This window comes from Anabrus simplex, chromosome X (genome assembly GCF_040414725.1).
Source record: "Anabrus simplex isolate iqAnaSimp1 chromosome X, ASM4041472v1, whole genome shotgun sequence".
NCBI classification, from domain to species: Eukaryota; Metazoa; Arthropoda; class Insecta; order Orthoptera; family Tettigoniidae; genus Anabrus; species Anabrus simplex.
This window is the reverse complement of record NC_090279.1, coordinates 178,102,192-178,121,920: the sequence shown is the minus strand read 5'-3', so window position 1 is coordinate 178,121,920 and position 19,729 is coordinate 178,102,192. Positions and strand designations below refer to the sequence as shown.

The following is a 19,729-nucleotide window of genomic DNA, read 5'->3' as shown; positions in this document are numbered from 1 at the left end:
GAAAGCGACTGAGGAATTAGTGATGCTGAAATACTGTACCATGTCATATGCATCAGTCTCTGTGATGAATGGTATAAAGGCATCACTCATATGGACAGTTAATGTGTATATTTCAGTAGTACCATGCGAGCCACACAGGTATGAAAATATGAGCTTATGAGCTTAAGTATATGAAGTCCGAGAATATTAACTCTTCAATAACATTATATTTTGTGCTAGTGCTTCTCTGAGTTCAGCATTGTTGATACTTTACACACACATGAAAATATTCAGCTGCACAAGGAACACAGAACCACAGCATACAGTACGTGTTGAAATAACAATCCAAGTGAATGGCATCAAAGTAGATTGTGGATACCTTCCAAAGGCTCCAATACAATTCAAATCCAGACATTTCAACATAGTACGCCAGGCAGAGAAAAGGGCTGAATGGCCGGATGTGACAGGTTATGGATAATGTAGTTAATTACTGATTTAAATATCTGGGCTCCTTAACCAGCGAGGGGTCGCGTCCGGTCGTTTCAACCATTTCTGTTTATTTTGATCAATCCTTCCAAGAACACTGTTTATTACACTTCCTACCCCCTCAGTACCTTCCAACGGACACGTCGATACTTCTGTCAGACCACTGTTATCCCTCTCCACTCTTTCATTGAGTGACAAACTGGCTATCCGGTCGTTTTGTTTGCACGCGACTCCTCACGTTACCTGTTTTAGTTCTATTCAACAATACGCGACTCATGTCGTAGACTTATTTATAATGCGGAAAGTGCACTGTTATCATTCATTGTTGAGTAGAGGGAGAAGGAGCATTGTCTTGATGTGTGTTAAATGAAATTAAACATCATTTTAAAAGTATTTTCCATAAACAGAACTTGAATTTTTATTTTCAATTTCATCAGCAAAAGGCAATCTAATTATTATAATTACTGTATGTTAAAAAGTGTTTGCCTGTGTTTAAATAGTATTATCTTATATTAGTGGAACAATAAATAGTGTATTAAGTAAGTGTTTGGTGTTTTATTGGTTTCCGGTTGAAACGGCTGCACGCGACTCCTGACGTTACACTTGGCACGAGACCACTTGCGGGTTAATTAAGAGTTGATTTATTGAAGAATACAGATTTTAGAACATTTATGGCCTAACCATTTGAAATCTTAGGAGATTTCTTTAGCATAAATATATGAGGTCTGAGAATATTAACCCCTTAACTGGGGAATAGTTTCATAACATCAACCAGCCAGTGGGTAATTATTCAGCGCAACGCGCACTTTTGGAATGGGTACAGTAGCACGCGGCAGATGTAAATACAAAAAACAAAGACAAAACGCATGGTACTACAGTCCTTGAAGTGCCTTGGCCTACCAAGCGACCGCTGCTCACCCCCATAAGGCCTGCAGATTACGAGGTGTCGTGTGGTCAGCACGACGAATCCTCTCGGCCGTTATTCTTGGTTTTCGAGACCGGGGCCGCTATCTCACCGTCAGATACCTCCTCAATTCTAATCACGTAGGCTGAGTGCACCTCGAACCAGCCTTCGAGTCCACGTAAAAATTCCTGACCTGGCTGAGAATCAAACCCGGGGCCACCGGGTAAGAGGCAGGCACGCTACCCCTACACCACGGGGCGGCGTAGATGTAAATACTCAACAGAAAAATATATTTTACTTGATTTATTTAAATTATGAATGATATAGTAGAAATTCAATAGCATTTATGTTATTACCGTTTTCCTAGTAAACCCGTGAATATATACATATATACACAGTGTGTTCATACAAAAGTGAATTTAAAAAGTGTTCCTTCATTATTATGATGACATTGTTGAAGTTTTCAGATATGCATCAATAGGTTCTACATACTTTCTGGTTCATAGGTCATTCAGAATTTGCGCACAGTGTGGTAAATACGGAAGCAAGGGCAAGCACAAAGTGCCACGTCACATTCCTCACAGTAGTAGACAGTTTCCCGTCGCCTCTGGTTTGACAGGCATACAACACAACGTTTTTTGAGTGATTCCTACATCCTACAGCAGATTCTCAGATAATGCAGCGTCTTTCCTAACCAAGCCATTATCACGTCACACAGAACAGTTTACCATCATATAAAGACCAATTTACTAAAAGTTATCAGAACATGGACAATGGAGTTCGCAGAACAACTATATCGTAGTAACAACAACAACAACAACAACAACAACGACAACTCACAAATTTAGTTATTTCAATGTACATATACACAAATAAATTCTTTATGAAGAATTTGGCGCGGACCATACAAAGCAACACAAGACAGCTGTTGAACTCCTGCCTAGGCGCGAACTACCCGACTGGCGTGAGACCGGATAAAAATGAATAGGACAGCAATAATCACATCTAATATGAATGGAATTTGTTTTAAATTACGATAATAGATGGCAGAAATGATTAAGAATAGTCAGACGCCTATAGGAAGCTAACCCTACGTAAAAACACATTTAGAAGTACAAGAACGCCTAAAGGGGTCAAACCTAATACTTGTGCAACGGCTGTTGACGCCTTTAGGCGTCAAACCCAGTTAAGGGGTTAACTCTTTAATGACATACCTGGAAGGAGTGTTTTTTGAGCATAGTCTTCACTAAAATGAGTGTATCCAATTTGGGGATGGACTGAATGACCCTCATTACTTCCTCGTCTGTCACCTCGACCAGAGAACAGTTCTCCTCCTCGGTGGGAAGAGGACAGGTTCCTTGAGCTGTCACCCAGGGATGTCTCTGTGAAATAAACATACATTTGACTGGTACCATAAAAAAAAAGAAAAGAAAATAATAACATGGTTATGAGGAAGGGGAGAAATATACCAAGAAAGTGAAAGATTGATTGAGTCAGTGAAGAAACAAAGACAAAATTTTATGGACATCTGTTCAGAATGGACGAAAAGAGGCTGACAAATCAGATTTTTAAAACACTTGACAGTAGACCTAAAGTTTCTGACAAATGGTTCAGGGAGGTAAGAAAGGATTACATATCCACACAGATGCACACGAGATGCTGTCAGTTGGTACAATTGATTTTATTCAGATATATTCACAAATGAACACACACATAACCTTAATCACAGTATCAAAACACTTGACTTCGAGAATATCAACAAAGCTGCCGTTATTAAAAACAACTGCCAACACTTCAATATGGAGGATACTACTTTGAAACACAGTTGAAAATAGATGACTGCGTATTTCAATAGGAAGACTGCAAATATTGCATGTCAGCCCGGGATATTTACTTGCTACACCATAACTCTACTAAACAACAACTAACTTTTGCTGTCAAGAACGTCCCCTTATATATGTGCCTGGCCAGGCTTCTAGAAAGTTATGAATACGAATAAACAGGGTGGTCGTATGCAACATGAATTGGGTATGTGAGCGTTAGAGGGTTGGTCATACTGATAGGTAATTTTAAAAAACTTATGTCGATATCTCACGTGTTTTCATTTTATCAGCCGCTGAAGTTAGCCAATCAGATCGCTTCGAGGGCGACTTCAGATGGGCTTTGAGAGGCGATGTTGCTAAATCTGCACATGGCCTATGACAATCTTGAGAGCGCCAACAGAAGAAATACGAGGTGTGTTTTTTAAGTAAGGGCCGTTTGAAAATAACTACACAACGGAAGACTATTTTCAAACACCACATTTATTTGCAGATTCTACAAACTTTACTCTACTTTTCAACATACCTGCCAAGTTTGTTTTAACACTTACCATACCTTACAACTAAGTTTTGAATACCCTCCTCATAGAAACTTGCCGCCTGTTCCGATAACCAAGAGTTCACGGCCGTTTTCACTTCGTCATCATCGTTGTAGTGGTTTGCCGCTGAGGTGATGTTTGGCATCTGTCCTCACGAATCTTTGCTTCAAATGAAGCCGCCAAATCGTTTGTATTCCGAGAGGGGCGACCAGAGCGGGCCTCATCATGGATGTTGTCGTGGCCATCTGTGAAGTCTCGTACCCACTTACGCACTTTGCCTTGACTAGTAGCATTAGCACCGTACACTTCGCATATCTCTTTTTTTTTTTGCTAGTGGTTTTTTTACGTCGCACCGACACAGATAGGTCTTATGGTGATGATGGGATAGGAAAGGAAGGAGTTGGAAGGAAGCGGCCATGGCCTTAATTAAGGTACAGCCCCAGCATTTGCCTGGTGTTAAAATGGGAAACCACGGAAAACCATATTCAGGGCTGCCGACAGTGGAATTCAAACCCACAATCTCTGGGATGCACGCTCACAGCCTTGCGCTCCTAACTGCACGACCAACTCGCCCGGTCTTCACAAATCTGTTGGTGAATGTCTGCAGTAGACAGGTTCCTTGCACGGGGCGGGCGAGTCGATAATTTTGAACATTTGAGCAGGCACAGGCCAGAACCATACAGGTTAGCAACAGAGCTGCAACTGAGCACCATTGATCCCGAGGCATGCCGGCACATGACGCACAGGCTCGTTATTTAAAGATATGAACTTCATTAATGTTTCCGTATTCGAACTGAGATCAACGATACGATATCTATTAGGTTCAACTTTTCAATACTAATCAGGTACGTGTTTATGTTAGAAATACCTTTTATTCAACTTTGGGACCGGTTTTGACATATATAATGTCATCATCAGCCATAAAAAGATCACAATATATAAGCAAAGATACAATCTGTAACCGACTGTTCACACCATGTATCATGACAGAAGAGTAACACCAAATTTAATTATTAAGCCGTTACTCTTCTGTTATAATACATGGTGTGAACAGTCAGTTACAGATTGTATCTTCGCTTATATATTGTGATCTTTTTATGGCTGATGATGACATTATATATAAACTGTATATAGGATAATATCTTTTGTTTATTTCCACCTATTCAATACATTACAAGAAGTTGGCATTTACTTTAAAACATTATTTAGATGAGACATGTTTCGCCTCTCACTGTGAGGCATCTTCAGTCATTATCAAAAACCTTATTATTTTACCAGGCATCTGGTTAAAGATATTCAAAAAAGTGTTTGATGATTATAAGAGAGGTAAGATTTACGTGAGAGGCGAAACATGTCTCATCTAAATAATGTTTTAAAGTAAATGCCAACTTCTTGTAATGTATTGAATAGGTGGAAATAAACAAAAGATATTATCCTATATATAGTTTATGAAACTTTCAATACGGACGAAAAATGATTTTCATCACTTGACATGTATGTCGAAACCGGTCCCAAAGTTGAATAAAAGGTATTTCTAACAAACACGTACCTAATTAGTATTGAAAAGGTTGAACCTAATAGATATCTTATCGTTGCACAGGCTCGTTGCGATGAGTGCAAACTACTAGTGTCTACAACAAAACAGCCCTTACTTAAAAAGCACGCTTTGTAAACTTCTCTGGGGGAGGAACTTGAACAAGGACCTCCCTGTTGATAGGCTCAGCCCATAGCAAGCATGCTATGGTGGCATTGGCTCAAAGTCGTGGTGTATTAGTCTTTGATGCTCATTTATCTGTATGGCTCTCAAGCCCAACCAAGCCACGTGCAGATTTACCAACATTGCCTTGTAAAACCCATTTGAATTTGCCTACAAAGCGATCTGATTGGCTAACTTTAGCAGGTGATAAAATGACAACAGCATGAGATATTCGGCATCATTTTTTCAAATTACTTACAGTATGTGTATGACAACCGCTCCAATGCTCATATAATCGATTCAGATTATTTCTGGCCACCCTGTATGTATATGAATGATATGACTAGAGCCCGGATGTTTAGACTGTAATAGGTTAGAATGCAAACATACTAAAGCAAGTATACTCTACCCGGACAAGAGTTCTGTTATGAGATTTGTATAAATTGTATAAACTCCTCAAAGTTATGTTATCACGCAACACTATGGAAGAGCGGGTAGACAACTGTTCTTACCATGTAAGTTGGTTTTCATTCTAACCTATTACTGCCTAACATCTTGACTCTTGATATGAGTAAAGAACTGGAATCAGAGATAAGGCTTTATGTGGATGATACTATACCGTATAGAGTAGTAAATAAGTTACAGGTTTGTGAGCGACTGCAAAAGGACCTCGACAATGTTGTGAGTTGGACAGCAGACAATGGTATGGTAGTAAATGAAATGAAAAGTAAGGTTATAAGTTTCACCAAGAGGAAGAATCCTCTCAATTTTAATTATTGTATAGACGAGGTGATATTACCACATATAAGGAAAGTATTTCATTGGGGTTATCACATAAAGGAGTTCATAAATAAAGATCTTGCTCGTGGTTATGAGTAGAGCCCGGATTTGCATGCACTATCAAATCTCAAAATATGCATGCATTCATACACTATCATATGGAGAAACATGCACAATAAACTGGAAAATTTGCACTATAAAAATTCAGATCTCCAAATTGTCTTGATTTAAACTCATCCTTTTATCTGTCAGCACAGTCTTAAACACAGAGAATGATCTTTCTATGTCACAAGAAGTGATAGGTGCATACTTAAATGAAGACATTTGGGACAAAGGAAGGATAGTATGTCATTTACATTTTCACCACAATACGTCTTATATAAGTTCGACGAATTCAATATCAGGATTTGAATGGATCGCCGTGTTCGACCTATCTCTAGCTGGAAATTCTTAGTTCCTATGGAGGGAATTAGATATTTTTCCACCAACAGAGCATGTCAAAAAACAGATCAGATGTAAGGCTTTTCAGGCGTTTGCTCTATCAACCAGCGTTTTGTCTTAGGTCTGACACCAGAATCATCAGAGTGGGATGTGTCAGACTCTACCCACTGATGCTGGGGTATATGCCGACCTAAGACGAAACGCTGGTTGATAGAGCAAACACCTGAAAAGCCTTACATCTGATCTGTTTTTTGACATGTTTTATTGGTGGAAAAATATCTAATCCCCTCCTTGGGAACTTAGAATTTCCATTTGGAATTGCTAGGCGGGCAATAATTCCATTGTGAAGATTTATCTCCCGTATGCACTTATCAGACTGTGCCTTTATAATGGGCTTCTGATAAGTTCACCTGCATACAAGCAGGAATCACATTCAACATTTTACACTTCCACCATTTACACATAATATACACAGTTTCCTCACATATGGTGCAAGTAGGGGCAAAAGATCTTCATAGGTCGATGCCCTGAACAAATAGCACTAAAAAAAAAGAAAGGGTAGGAAAGATTGTATGAAGGTAAAGTTGAAATTCAAGAGGACAAATTTGGGCTAATAGGAAGCAGAGTTAGGGATTGGAATAATTTACCAAGGGAAATCTCCTTCAATGTTTAGTTTCTCAATGATCACCTTTTTTGTTATGGAGGGTAGAATACATAGACTGCTTCACAGTCTGAGGGAGAAAAAAGTTTCAAATCCATACCAACCAGATAATTCATTTCAACAATAACTATCACACGTTAAGTATTCTACATCAAATTATGTGGCCATCACCATGACACAGTCCCATTCAAAAAAATACAGATGGTATGTCTATTTGGCTGTCAAAATTTCTAAGACCGAGGAACTTGATAGCTTACCTTTATCTCAGGTAACGTCAGCCTTGTGCTAGGGTCCTTGTGCAGCATTCTCTCGATGAGGTCGCGCAGATCAGGGCTGATCTCTGGTTTCTCTGGGAAACGAAGTGGATCATTCTGAATCTTCTGGTACAGTGCTGGAATATTGTCTGAATGGAAGGGGACACGGCCATACATGAATGAATAGAGTGTGACTCCCATCGACCAGATATCTGATGCCTGCAATAGAATTATACTTATTATAATTATTATACTTATAGAATTGTAACAAGAAGTATGCAAAAAAACAAAACAAAAAACAACAACACAGAATCAAGTCTCTATTTACTGTATGTACGTCATTTAGATGGACCTAGTCTATATGTGCCACGGCTTTATTTCATTTTATTCCCCCTTAAAATGATAATTGCTATCCTCTCACCAAATTGTAAGTAGGTCTCTCGAGTAAATGGTGCTATTTTTACTAACAGGTACAGCTCTTGCCCATGGGCTTTGTTTCAGTCTGCAGAATGGACTTGTCCATCACAATCCTCTCTCCCCCCAGTAAGGGATGTTAATTCAGTTTGTAACAAGCTGTCCAGCTTAATATACTGTAGAATGCCAAGTTTTCTGTCTCATTTTATCTGTAAACAGTCTTGTGAACCCCTTCTTTCCTGTTAGCTTAGCTCACTCCACACACATTTTGGTGCCGCAACATAATGGCTGAGCTCTAGCCAGTGGTGGCTGCACGCTATGAGACTGGGATGGTTGCAAACCTGGCTAACAGAGAACATCATTGGAGCTACATACATCTGCTGAGGTTTTGAAATGGTATATATTGGTAAGAGAAGTCCTATGTATGTTCTCTGTAGTGTGACAATGTAACATCTGCATGCAGCCCTCTTATTAAAATGTTGGTTGAATTTAGCCAAATGAACACAATGGGTCAACCATGTTCCTGCCGACATAGCGCACTACAGTTTCTCCTGTTAAAAAAAGATGCTGACTTTGGCAAGGATGAAAACCATGATCATGGTGGATATATACATCATCATTATCATCATAGGAATTTATTTGTCAACGAATATATAGTAAATAAATACAATGTCATTTGGACATATTAATTGTATCGTCTCAGATGGCTGAACACTCCGATTCTGGATGCGCAGATTTTATTGCAGTGACAGCACACACTAGCTGTTGCAGCAGATGGTTGTGCAAGAACACCATCCCTTGCATTCGCTCGTTCTTTCCTAGTTCCAGTAAATACTGAGAACAATGTTGGAGCAATTACACAACCTTGCTTGACTCCAGTAGAAATACAGAAAGGGTATTGGAATGAACAGTAGCAAACATGCCGTCATGCAGTAGTCTAAGTATCTGTATGTATTTGTTTGGACATCCAGTAAGAGCTAGAATTCTCCATAGAGCTTCTCGATTAACAGAATTGAACGCCTTGACAAGATCTATAAAAGCCATGTACAAGGGTTGGTTTTGCTCTCTAGACTTTTCCTGCATTTGTCATGCACTGAAAATAATATCAATTGTACATCTGTTTGGCCTGAAACCACACTGTGTTTCTGGTAGACATATTTCAGTCGATGGCAGTAGATAATTGGACAATACTCTAGCAAGAATTTTTCCCGTTACAGAGAATAATGATATTCCTTGATAATTGTTACACAGAGTCTTGTTACCTTTCTTGAAGATAGTGATGATGCAAGCATCTCGTACATCAGCAGAGATTGTTCCCGTGTTCCATATTTCACAATCAGCACGTATGTATGCTGAATTAACAAAGAACCATCCTCCTTGAAGAACTTGGCTGGAATTCCATGTTGTTCGGGTGCCTTTTTATACTTCAGCTGTTGAATGGCCTTCTTGATCCTGAATTGGCTGTTGTGGAATATCAGCAAACACATCTTCCTCAACATGAGAGTTTCTGTTTAGGGGGTCTTGAAAATGTTCCTTCCAACGGGAAGCTATAGAGTCAGGGTCTTTATGAACTTTAGTACCGTCTTTGGATTTTAGACAATTAAGACCTTTGGTGGAGGGACCATAAATTGTTTTGGAAGCAATGAAGAAGGCACTAGTGTTGTTGGAGGTGATTAAATTCTCCATGTCCATTGATATGTCTATCCACCATTTATTCTTGATCATCCTGCATCTTTTCTAGACTTTCGTTTTGATTTGTTGATATCTCTGTTTCTTGGGAAATGAATTTGGATCATTTTGCCATGGCTTTCTGCTTTTCATCAATTAGGTCACATATTTCTTTGTCATTCTCCTCAAACCAGTCCTGATAATTCCTCTTATTAAAACCAACTGCTTCTTTGCCAGCTGCTATAATAGCTGATTTTAATAACGACCAGTGCTGCTCAATATCTCCTGGGTATTCATTTGGAAGTTTATCAGCCAATAGTACCTGATAGGCAGATTTGGTATTGTTGTTCCTAAGCTGTTCAGTAGTTAGTTTGTGTTTTATCGCCTTCCCCTGAATCTGTCATTTCTGAGGAAACTGTATAGCCATCATAGATTGAACTAAGTGGTCAGTCCAGCAATGATCAGCACGATTTTCATATAACCAAAGTTGTAGTGATATGACAATATTCTTGGGAAAGGGGCAGAGTGTTAATACTAGACTTTAGCATGAAGATCATGCAAAAACTGTCTTTTTATGTGCTTATAATGTACATATACAACAGTGGTACAAGTGTTAGCAAACACTGGAGTGCACAAGTTTTTATATAAATATGTTTTAGAGCTGGGAGTCATCCAAAAATGTGTGATGTGATGTTACCTAGCAACAGTACCTTGAGAGATGTACAGCTGATGGATCTTTACGTCATGTACGTATGTTCAGTCCGTCAGCGGTAACACTGGTGGGATCCTCACAGCTCTGCCATCAGCTGTCATAGATGGCCTAGGCATCACTGAAGAGGTGTACTAGGGAAATGAGGAGTGAGGTAGTTTCCCGTTGCTTTCCTCACCGAGCCAGAGTTGCTATTACATATCAGTCTGCCAAGCCCGCTGAAATGCATACAAGAACTGACCCTATGAGCAACATTTTCACACCATTCATAGCAGGGACTTGCTGCATAAGGATTGGCATTACTAGCATCGTTCATACCTCAGTCACTTTCATATTGTCAAAACCAAGGATACGACAGAGACAGATCTATGAAAGTAACAAAATTGCTCTAGCCTATAACAGCAGACATAGTTCACTGTAAACACTAGGTCCTGCCAGCAAAGGCATTGTACGTCATGGTCATCCATCAATACTTCGTATCACAGCCAGCACAGTTGCCAGGTAACATCGTGTCACACATTTTACTGAATAACATATTTATGATCCGGTATATGATTTTCCCAGAGGGAAATTTTGTAACATTCCCCCCTCCCCCACCCCACCCCATGAAAATGGGCTCTTTTTCATATCAGTTAAATCTTTTACTACAGATAAACATTTATGTGCCATTAAACGCCAACCATCTATGCTGAGAATCGATAATGAAACCATGAACACAGATGACGAGCACCTAGTGAAACAGGGCTATGCTACAACCTCAGCTGTATTAGCTCTGTGCCTTTCATGATTTTATTTCAAATGAATGAACAGTGCATGTTATTCTATAAGTTACTCACAGGTAGACTTTGCTCAGAAACAATTGGACCTACAGATATAATGTATGTTGTGGGCATCCACAGGATTTGTATATAGATGGAACGTGAATTAGATTTTAATAATAAATAAAATTAAGTCTGATAAAATATTAAAACTGGGGAACATGTAATAACCACGTGCTCATTCTTTCTTGAGCAATTTTACATTGAATACATGTCCTTTACCTTGCCACTAAACTTGCTGTTGTTAAGAGCTTCTGGTGCGAGAAAAGCTGGTGTCCCTGCCGTACTACTCAGTGAAGCGTCATTGCCATCAAATTCATTACACACTCCCAGGTCTCCAATCTGCACGTGACCATCTTCTCCCAGTAACAGATTGGACGGCTTGATGTCACGATGGATGATCCTCTGGTAGTGCACTGAAACAAGACATTACTAGAGTTTAGATATTTATGATATATTTTACTACTGCAAAATGTTTTCATTCCATATCTTAAAGCCACCACACACAGAGAGCTACCGGTAAATCTAAACTATGCTATGCAACCCAACAAAAATAATCACTCCGGTGAAGTTACATGGAATGGCACACACACACTGCTATGCTAAGCTACTCTAACTTTAAGCAATACCAAGCTAAATTTTACAGATCACCAAGGAGGCAATTTTCATAGCTGTAGCCTGCTTCGCACATGCGTACAATCACTTTTTTGCCTGGCATCCAGCATGTGTGTGGCTTTTGTGAATTACCTCAATGCAGTAGCTATTATATTGCTTTCTTTTTTGTGTGTGTTTGATAATTATCATGGAAGGCAGACGAAACACTTCTACAGTACAAACCATCAAATCCTCTTTGACAAGGCGAGTGTCATCGTGCCTTGTAAGGGAAGCCATAGAGATAGAGCTGTGCCCAGATAACATCAACAGAGAAGACGGCTTCAAGTTACCAAATACACGGAGACGTATACTCCAGAAATACATGCATAACACCACCACCACAGTACAGCGCGATGACCCCCGAGTCCAGTTAGTGAGGAGCCATGGATAGTATGATCGTGATTTCCATGTTCCTTTGAACTTGCTCACTGTCGGAGACTGACCTTCACATGCCCTGATGAAGGCCCTTGTAATTTGGTGGAAAGCTCGGTTTTGTTTAATACGGTAGATATAAATGGATTTAATCCAGTTAGCATCTTTATTTCAATCAATCAATATTTAAAGGCAAAGCCTGCCTTGTCGATTCACCATAGTCTTCTGTCTTCAGCTTATCATTTCATCTCACAGTGGGAACTACATCCAATGTTTTGCATCAATACTTGAAGGAATTGCTTCCTACGTCGACCTCTTCCCTTCTTTCCTAAGATCTTTCCTTCTAGTAGACTGGTTAGAAAGGTATTATGACATACTGTGTGTCCAATGAATTTAGCTGCTCTTTTATGTACTGTTATCATCAGCTGTTTCTTCTCCTGTATTTCTCCAGGGATACTTTCGTTAGTTCTTTTTTCAGTCCAACTGACTTTTAGCATTCGCCTCCAAATCCACATCTCGAACGCTTCAAGCCGTTTCCTATCCTGTTCTTGAATTTTCTGAGATTCACATCCATATAAGAGCACACTCCACACAAATGACGTCACAACACTTTTCCTATTCTCAATATCTAGATGTTTATTGGTCAGAAGATTTCTTTTGTTGCTTAATGCTTGTTTGGCAAGTGCTATTCTTCTTATTTCTTTGTCGCAATGGTTATCTTTATTTATTTTTATAAAATGAGCCGCAAAAGCCTACGTTCATTAATAAGCACACAATCAAGTTTATATAAAAACACCCACTAAGTTAAATAGAACAATTACACTGAATCGGCCTACAAACACATGCAGGCTGCAGAAGAAACAGACTACAAAGTACGTATGTAATTTATCGTGTGTGGTTTAGTGACGGTCAGGATGTGGGATGATGATCATAATGGGGCAGGGAGGTGAAACCCGGTGTCGGCAAGTAGCCTACTCCTGCCGAATATCACCAAAGCTTTACGTCTCCATCCGACGAACGAATCACCTTCAACACCATATGAGCACTGCGCAGAGGGTATGGAATTGAATCCAAGCTTTTGGCACGCAATCTAGTGATTATAAATTGTACACCACCATCTCTCCTACCCTGACCGTCAGCATTCTGATGGTGAAATTGTTTTCGACCAACGGGACTCGAACCGACTAACCACGGTATCAGACCATATAGACTTGACATCAGCAGGCGGGGTACAAAATATGTACTATGTACGCCGTACAGATGGTGTCGCACAATGGAGGGAGAATATTAGTAATCCACGTCACGATTTCACTAGGAGATTTTGTCCAATTTATATTTCTACCGCCAGTTTACAAATGATACCGAAATTGTACCCTTTGTGCCAAAGAAGAGACCCGACACAAGAATCTGTCTTAAATAATATGACTGAAGGAGGAAGGCAAATTTTTATTTGAATTTCACGGACCCCAAGAAGCCAATCCACGGACTCTAGATTGGGAGCTACTGCATTAAACTATAAAAATATGTCAAGCATTTCGTTATATTCCTTTCAAAATAAAAATACTTGATATGTCATTGTCAATTCTTTCACCGATTATTTTTTTCTAAAAATTAATTATCTTGCGCTTAACACTTCAGTTTTGCTCCAATCCTGTAAAAAATCTACTCACAGTACTCGATGCCCTGTATCACATCACGGAAGTAGCTCCAAGCCTTCTCCTCTGACAGCGGCGTGTCTGTGGGCACTTGAAGAACTTCTCCTCTCTCTAGCAGCTGGAAAACTGAAACAGAACATAACCATGTTATGCTGACTTCTTTGGGAAGACAGAATAATAATAAATTCACAAAAGCTTGCAGAATGAAAGCTAAAAGGCATCACAGTCTATAGTGGAGACGTATTATGTATGTATGTACCGGTATGTATGTATGTATGTATGTATGTATGTATGTATGTATGTATGTATGTATGTATGTATGTATGTAAACAAGTCAATAAGTATCTGCAATTTTCATCTGATTGTCTTTAGGTTGGCTCTATGGCGTTGTGTGCTCACCAGCCGCTAGATGGCACCGTTGTCTACGTCTGTGGTAGCTTTCAGCGTAATCAGATCAGTACAGCTTGCGCTGTTGTGATGTAAAGATGGCCGCGTCACTCCCTGTTTGCACCAAGGAAGACCAGCGTTCTGTAATCCGTTTCTTGTGGTCTGAGGGTATACCAGGAGCAGAAATTCATAGAAGACTTTCAGCACAATACAGGGACAATGTTTTGCCACAGCGAAGTACCATATTTACCAGGGGATTGAACAGTTCAAAAGGGTGACGCCAAGTGTGATAAACTGATATAACTTGAAAACAATATCCTCTCACCCATAGGTAAATAATGCAATTACTGAGCTCGAATTGTTATTATTATTTACGTAGTCGGATGATCGCATTGTTTGTGAGGTTATGTCATGAAACTTGTGCTGTATATAGATATGTATATGAGTTCAGTTAATGTAAGAACCTGTAATTAATAGCATATAATTTATTACCTGTGTATGTGATTTGTAATCCACTACAGTATTGTGAAACACTGTAACATCCAGAATGACACTAGGTAGACGAGAAATAATAATAATAATAATAATAATAATAATAATAATAATAATAATAATAATAATAATAATAATAATAATAATAATAATAATAATAATAATAATGTTATTTGCTTTATGTCCCACTAACTACTTTTTAAGGTCTTCGGAGACCCCGAGGTGCCGGAATTTAGTTCCGCAGGAGTTCTTTTACGTGCCAGTAAATCTACCGACACGGGGCTGTCGTATTTGAGCACCTTCAAATACCACCGGACTGAGCCAGGATCGAACCTGCCAAGTTGGGGTTAGAAGGCCAGCGCCTTAACCGTCTGAGGCAGTCAGCCCGGCAGACGAGAACTACGGAGAATATTTTTTACATTATATCTGGGCTTTAAGCACTCTAGAATTTACGAGAAGGTCTGTTATGGCGTATCTTTCTAAAAGCCTTGGCAGGTACATATGTAAGGAGGTGGTCTTGATAGTGGAGATGAGTTATTGTTTAGTAAGAGTCATGGTATAACAGGACTTGTGTTGTGGACGACATGCTTGTCAGCAGTCACCTGTTTCAAGGCTGTAATATCCATGTGCTCCGTGATAGGGAGTTGTTAAAATGGTGATTTGTTAATGATTCCGATGTGAGTGTTTTGTTTGTGACAACAGTTCATTAGGTTATATGTGTGATTAATGTGAAAATAAATAAGTGTACCAACTGACAGCATTTTGTGTGCGCCTTTGTGGATACAAGGGGTTACACGAGCGTGAAGGATGGGGAAAGAACACTTCGAAACGCAGCATCTGAAGAGTTTGAGCGGTGTGGACAGAGGTCGATTATCGGAAGGAGTTCTTTTGTTGCATGACATACCACCTGTTTGGTGCATTTAAAAATGCTCCGACCGGGCGAGTTGCCCGTGCGGTTAGGGTGCGCGGCTGTGAGCTTGCATCCGCGAGATAGTGGGTTCGAATCCCACTGTCGGCAGCCCTGAAGATGGTTTTCCATGCTTTCCCATTTTCACACCAGGCAAATGCTGAGGCTGTACCTTTATTAAGGCCACGGCTGCTTCCTTCCAACTCCTAGGCCTTTCCTATCCCATCGTCGCCATAAGACGTATCTGTGTTGGTGCGTCGTAAAGCCACTAGCAAAAAAAAAAAAAAAAAAAGAATGCTCCTATCAACAGGTGAAGGATGCGGTGCATACGTGGCTTCCTGCGTAACCAGCAGTAACTTTTTCTGCAGAGGGTATCAGAAAGCTTGTGAAACAGTGGACCATGCACATTGAAAAGCAGAGTGACTATATTGAAAAATGATATAAAAAATGAGTGTACTCTTTTTGTAATAAATTATTAAAATTGATTGCAGGTACTTATTGACCTGCTCCCGTGTATAATGCGAGTGTCGAGTCATAAGTCATGGCATTTATTTTTTTTTTCTCGCGAACAGAAGACAACACTGAAAATCTAAGATATGCATCGGAAATATAGGGCATGTACATAGACTATGCATAGTGCCGGAAGACAAATTCTGACTTCAGGAGATTCTCGTAGGAAAGTGACAGAACACAGGCCATCGGTAAACATTGTTTTATTATGGCATAGTCAGCAAATACTCAAGACTACGTACAAAGGACATGTCTCCACTGGTTACAGACCTTCGAAATAATCACCCAAGGTTTCCACTGTGCGTTGCCAGGGGTGGGGCAGACGCTGGATACCATTCGCTGCATGTGTATCTCTAACGTCTGACACCTCTCTCCGAAATGCTGTTACTGTGACCTTTTTATTAGCAAACCGGTGTCCACGTAATGGCTTCTTGACTTTGGGGATTAGATCATAGTCACACACCTAATGCTTCCCGCAGCTCTGCATGGCATTGGCATGCATTTCTGCCGCAGAGAACTGCTATTTCAATATACGATCGTTGCTCCTGCTTGTTGACTTCCATTTTGTGACGCTCTCACTCACACACTGAACTTGGGGGCATGCTTAGACCCACACTGTTGTTTACATACACCATCCAGTGGCATCATACGCAAGTACATATCGTACGTTTTCAAATGCATATCTTAGATTTTCCGTGTTGTCTCGTGTTCGCGAGAAAGAAAATAGTTGCTATGACTTATGACTCGACCTCCGTAATAATCATTACATGTAAAGGGAACAGTATTGCTGTTATGAAAACAGGGCTGCCATATCGAACGGCTCTGCTCAATAGCATCACGGAAAAACCGTGGCATATGTATTGGTGAAACTCAGTATTTAAGTTCAAAATAAAATAAGGAAGAGACTAAGCCGCAATTTTTAAAATCTAAGGTATAGAGATTGTAAAGGGGGAGGGGGCGGCTTATTTAAGTTTTTAGAGCAACATGGATAAACGACTACACATACAAAACCACAAGGCACACAGGGAGAAAATGGATAACAGATAATTTTAGTAATCTCGGGGTGGGGGATGTAGTTAATTGCATTTAATAAATTTTCCAAGGTGGTAAAGTGGTAAAAATGTGCCAAAAATAAAATGCTCTTAAGAAACGTAAACGAAATAACAAAACCAAGCGCAAATACAAATCATAGCGAATTCCTGTATCAGTTCAAGTCATGCCGTGACGGATCGCTGCACACCACAGCATCAAAATCTTCAGTAACATCTGTTGTACAGTACAAGAATATTAGAACACACACATAAATAATTACACTAATGTTCATAAAAACATAACACCTTGAAAGACTAGATTCATCCGGGAGATAGTGGGTTCGAATCCCACTGTCGGCAGCCCTTAAGATGGTTTTCCGTGGTTTCCCATTTTCACACCAGGAAAATGCTGGGGCTGTACCTTAATTAAGGCCACAGCCGCTTCCTTCCAACTCCTAGGCCTTTCGTATCCTATCGTCCCCATAAGACCTATCTGTGTCGGTGCGACGTAAAGCAACTAGCAAAACAAAACAAAAAAAGCACTAGAGATAGGAAGGTCATATTCACAGGACATATTCATTAGTATGTTCTGCAGAAACGATTAGCATTTCAGTCACCTAAGTTCAGCTATGTCTTCTTACCTAGTAGGCACTGGGTCCTTCATGGGCACTGATAACTTGTTCCATGCGTGATGGCATCGACGCGTATAAGGCGCGAATGGCGTCCTGGGGTATAGCCATCCATGCTGAATTCATCTGGGTCCACAGTTCATCTTTAGTGGTTGGCACCCGTCGTTTCAAGGTATCCCACACATTTTCGATTGGTGACAAGTCCGGTGATCGGGCGGCAACATTCTGACATTCTGTGACAACAAGAAGGCACGTGTTCGTGCAGCAACATGTGGTCGGGCATTATCCTGCTGAAATATGGCATCTAGGCTGTCGTGCAGAAAGGGTATGGCTACGGGTCGCAGGATGTCATTCACGTAGGTCACACTGGTCACAGTGCCCTGGACACGCACCAACTGTGATTTGGGGTTGTACCCAATAGCATCCCACACCATAAGGCCTTGAGCTGGCGCTGTATGTCTTGTGCGAATGGATTCAGTGTGATGCCTCACCCCTTGTGTGCGGGAACCAAAAGCGTCCATCATTTTCAAACAAACAGAATCTGGATTCGTCTGAAAACACTATCTGCTGCCATTCCTGTCACCAGTGACGTCGTTCCATACACCATTGTAGTCTAGCATGTTTATGCACATTAGTCGAAGGTAGGCGGAGAAGTGAACGACGCGCTGGTAACCCATACCGTAATGAACGGCAACGATCTGTCACTCCTGATAGTGTACGGTGTGTTACACTGTTGCGCCAGAGCCGAGAAGGACACAGATTTGTCCTGCAATGTCATTCGGAGGAGGTGTCGATCTCCTAGGGGTGGGGGAGCGTCTGAGTGGTGCAACCAGAACCATCTCGTCGTGTTCTACGGCCTTCTGTACCATTCTGTACACATCCATTGCACTGCCAACACACTTCGTCCCACACGAGCAGCAATTTCCCGGATGGATGCATCACGTTCCGTTATGCCAATAATTCGCCCTCTTTCAAACTCACTAATTTGACGGTACGGTTCTCTCATACGTCTGCGAGACATTTTGCACGTCTGATTAAGTCACACTGACCCATTACCTTCGGTTTATAGTGACAACGAGAGACGCAGGCACATTTTACTAGTCGGTGGTGGTGCGCCGAGATATCGATTTGGACCTTAAACCTGAGGGCCGACATGGTATAAATGCTAATCATTTCCTCAGAACATACTAATGTACATGTCCTGTGAATATGAACTTCCTATCTCCAGTCTTTCAAGGTCTTATGGTTTATATGAATATGAGTGTAGATGACTTCCCTTCATCGGTGATAAGCTGCCGGCGATTCGCAGCTTAACGGATTACGCATTACACGTACCAGAACCACTCAGAAGTAAAATAAAGGAAGGCAACAAAGTAATGGCTGTTCCCGCCATTGTGCTTTCTCCATGCAAATTTATTTATGAAATAGAAACGTTTAAGTAGTTATTTTTATAACTCACGGGCAAAATATGCGCCATCTATTTTCTTTCTTTCATAATGCAATATAAAGTACATCATAATATTCCTTAATCACAAGGAATTATGAGTGTTTAAGAGGAGGTGTGTTGACTCCTTGTAGGTTACGTAGTACAGTCATTAAGTTCTGAGACTTGACGCCTGGAGGACAGGTACCCACACGACTCTGTATGTTGCACACGATGCCGCATTACATGGTGTACACCTGCACAGAACCACATCCACCCTCCAGATAGTAGCCGTTGGCCGTTAACCTAAACAGAACCACATCCACCCTCATAATAGTCGCCGTTGGCCGTTAACCTAAACAGAACCACATCCACCCTCCAGATAGTAGCCGTTGGCCGTTAACCTAAACAGAACCACATCCACCTTCAAAATAGTCGCCGTTGGCTGTTAACCTAAACAGAACCACATCCACCCTCCAGATAGTAGCCGTTGGCCGTTA

The 19,729-nt window shown here is 40.5% G+C and overlaps 1 protein-coding gene across 1 annotated transcript in view; it reads right to left on the bottom strand.

Annotated features, from left to right (window-relative positions):
* Positions 1-19,729, bottom strand: part of LOC136885912 (calcium/calmodulin-dependent protein kinase kinase 1) — an 890,523-nt gene that overhangs the window by 7,444 nt on the left and 863,350 nt on the right. Inside the window, exons 7-10 of the mRNA XM_067158603.2 lie at positions 13,866-13,976; positions 11,392-11,585; positions 7,564-7,779; positions 2,584-2,751 (exon numbers count right to left, since the gene is read on the bottom strand). Coding sequence (XP_067014704.2) covers positions 2,584-2,751; positions 7,564-7,779; positions 11,392-11,585; positions 13,866-13,976 — 689 coding nt within the window. The remainder of the gene's footprint in view (positions 1-2,583; positions 2,752-7,563; positions 7,780-11,391; positions 11,586-13,865; positions 13,977-19,729) is intronic.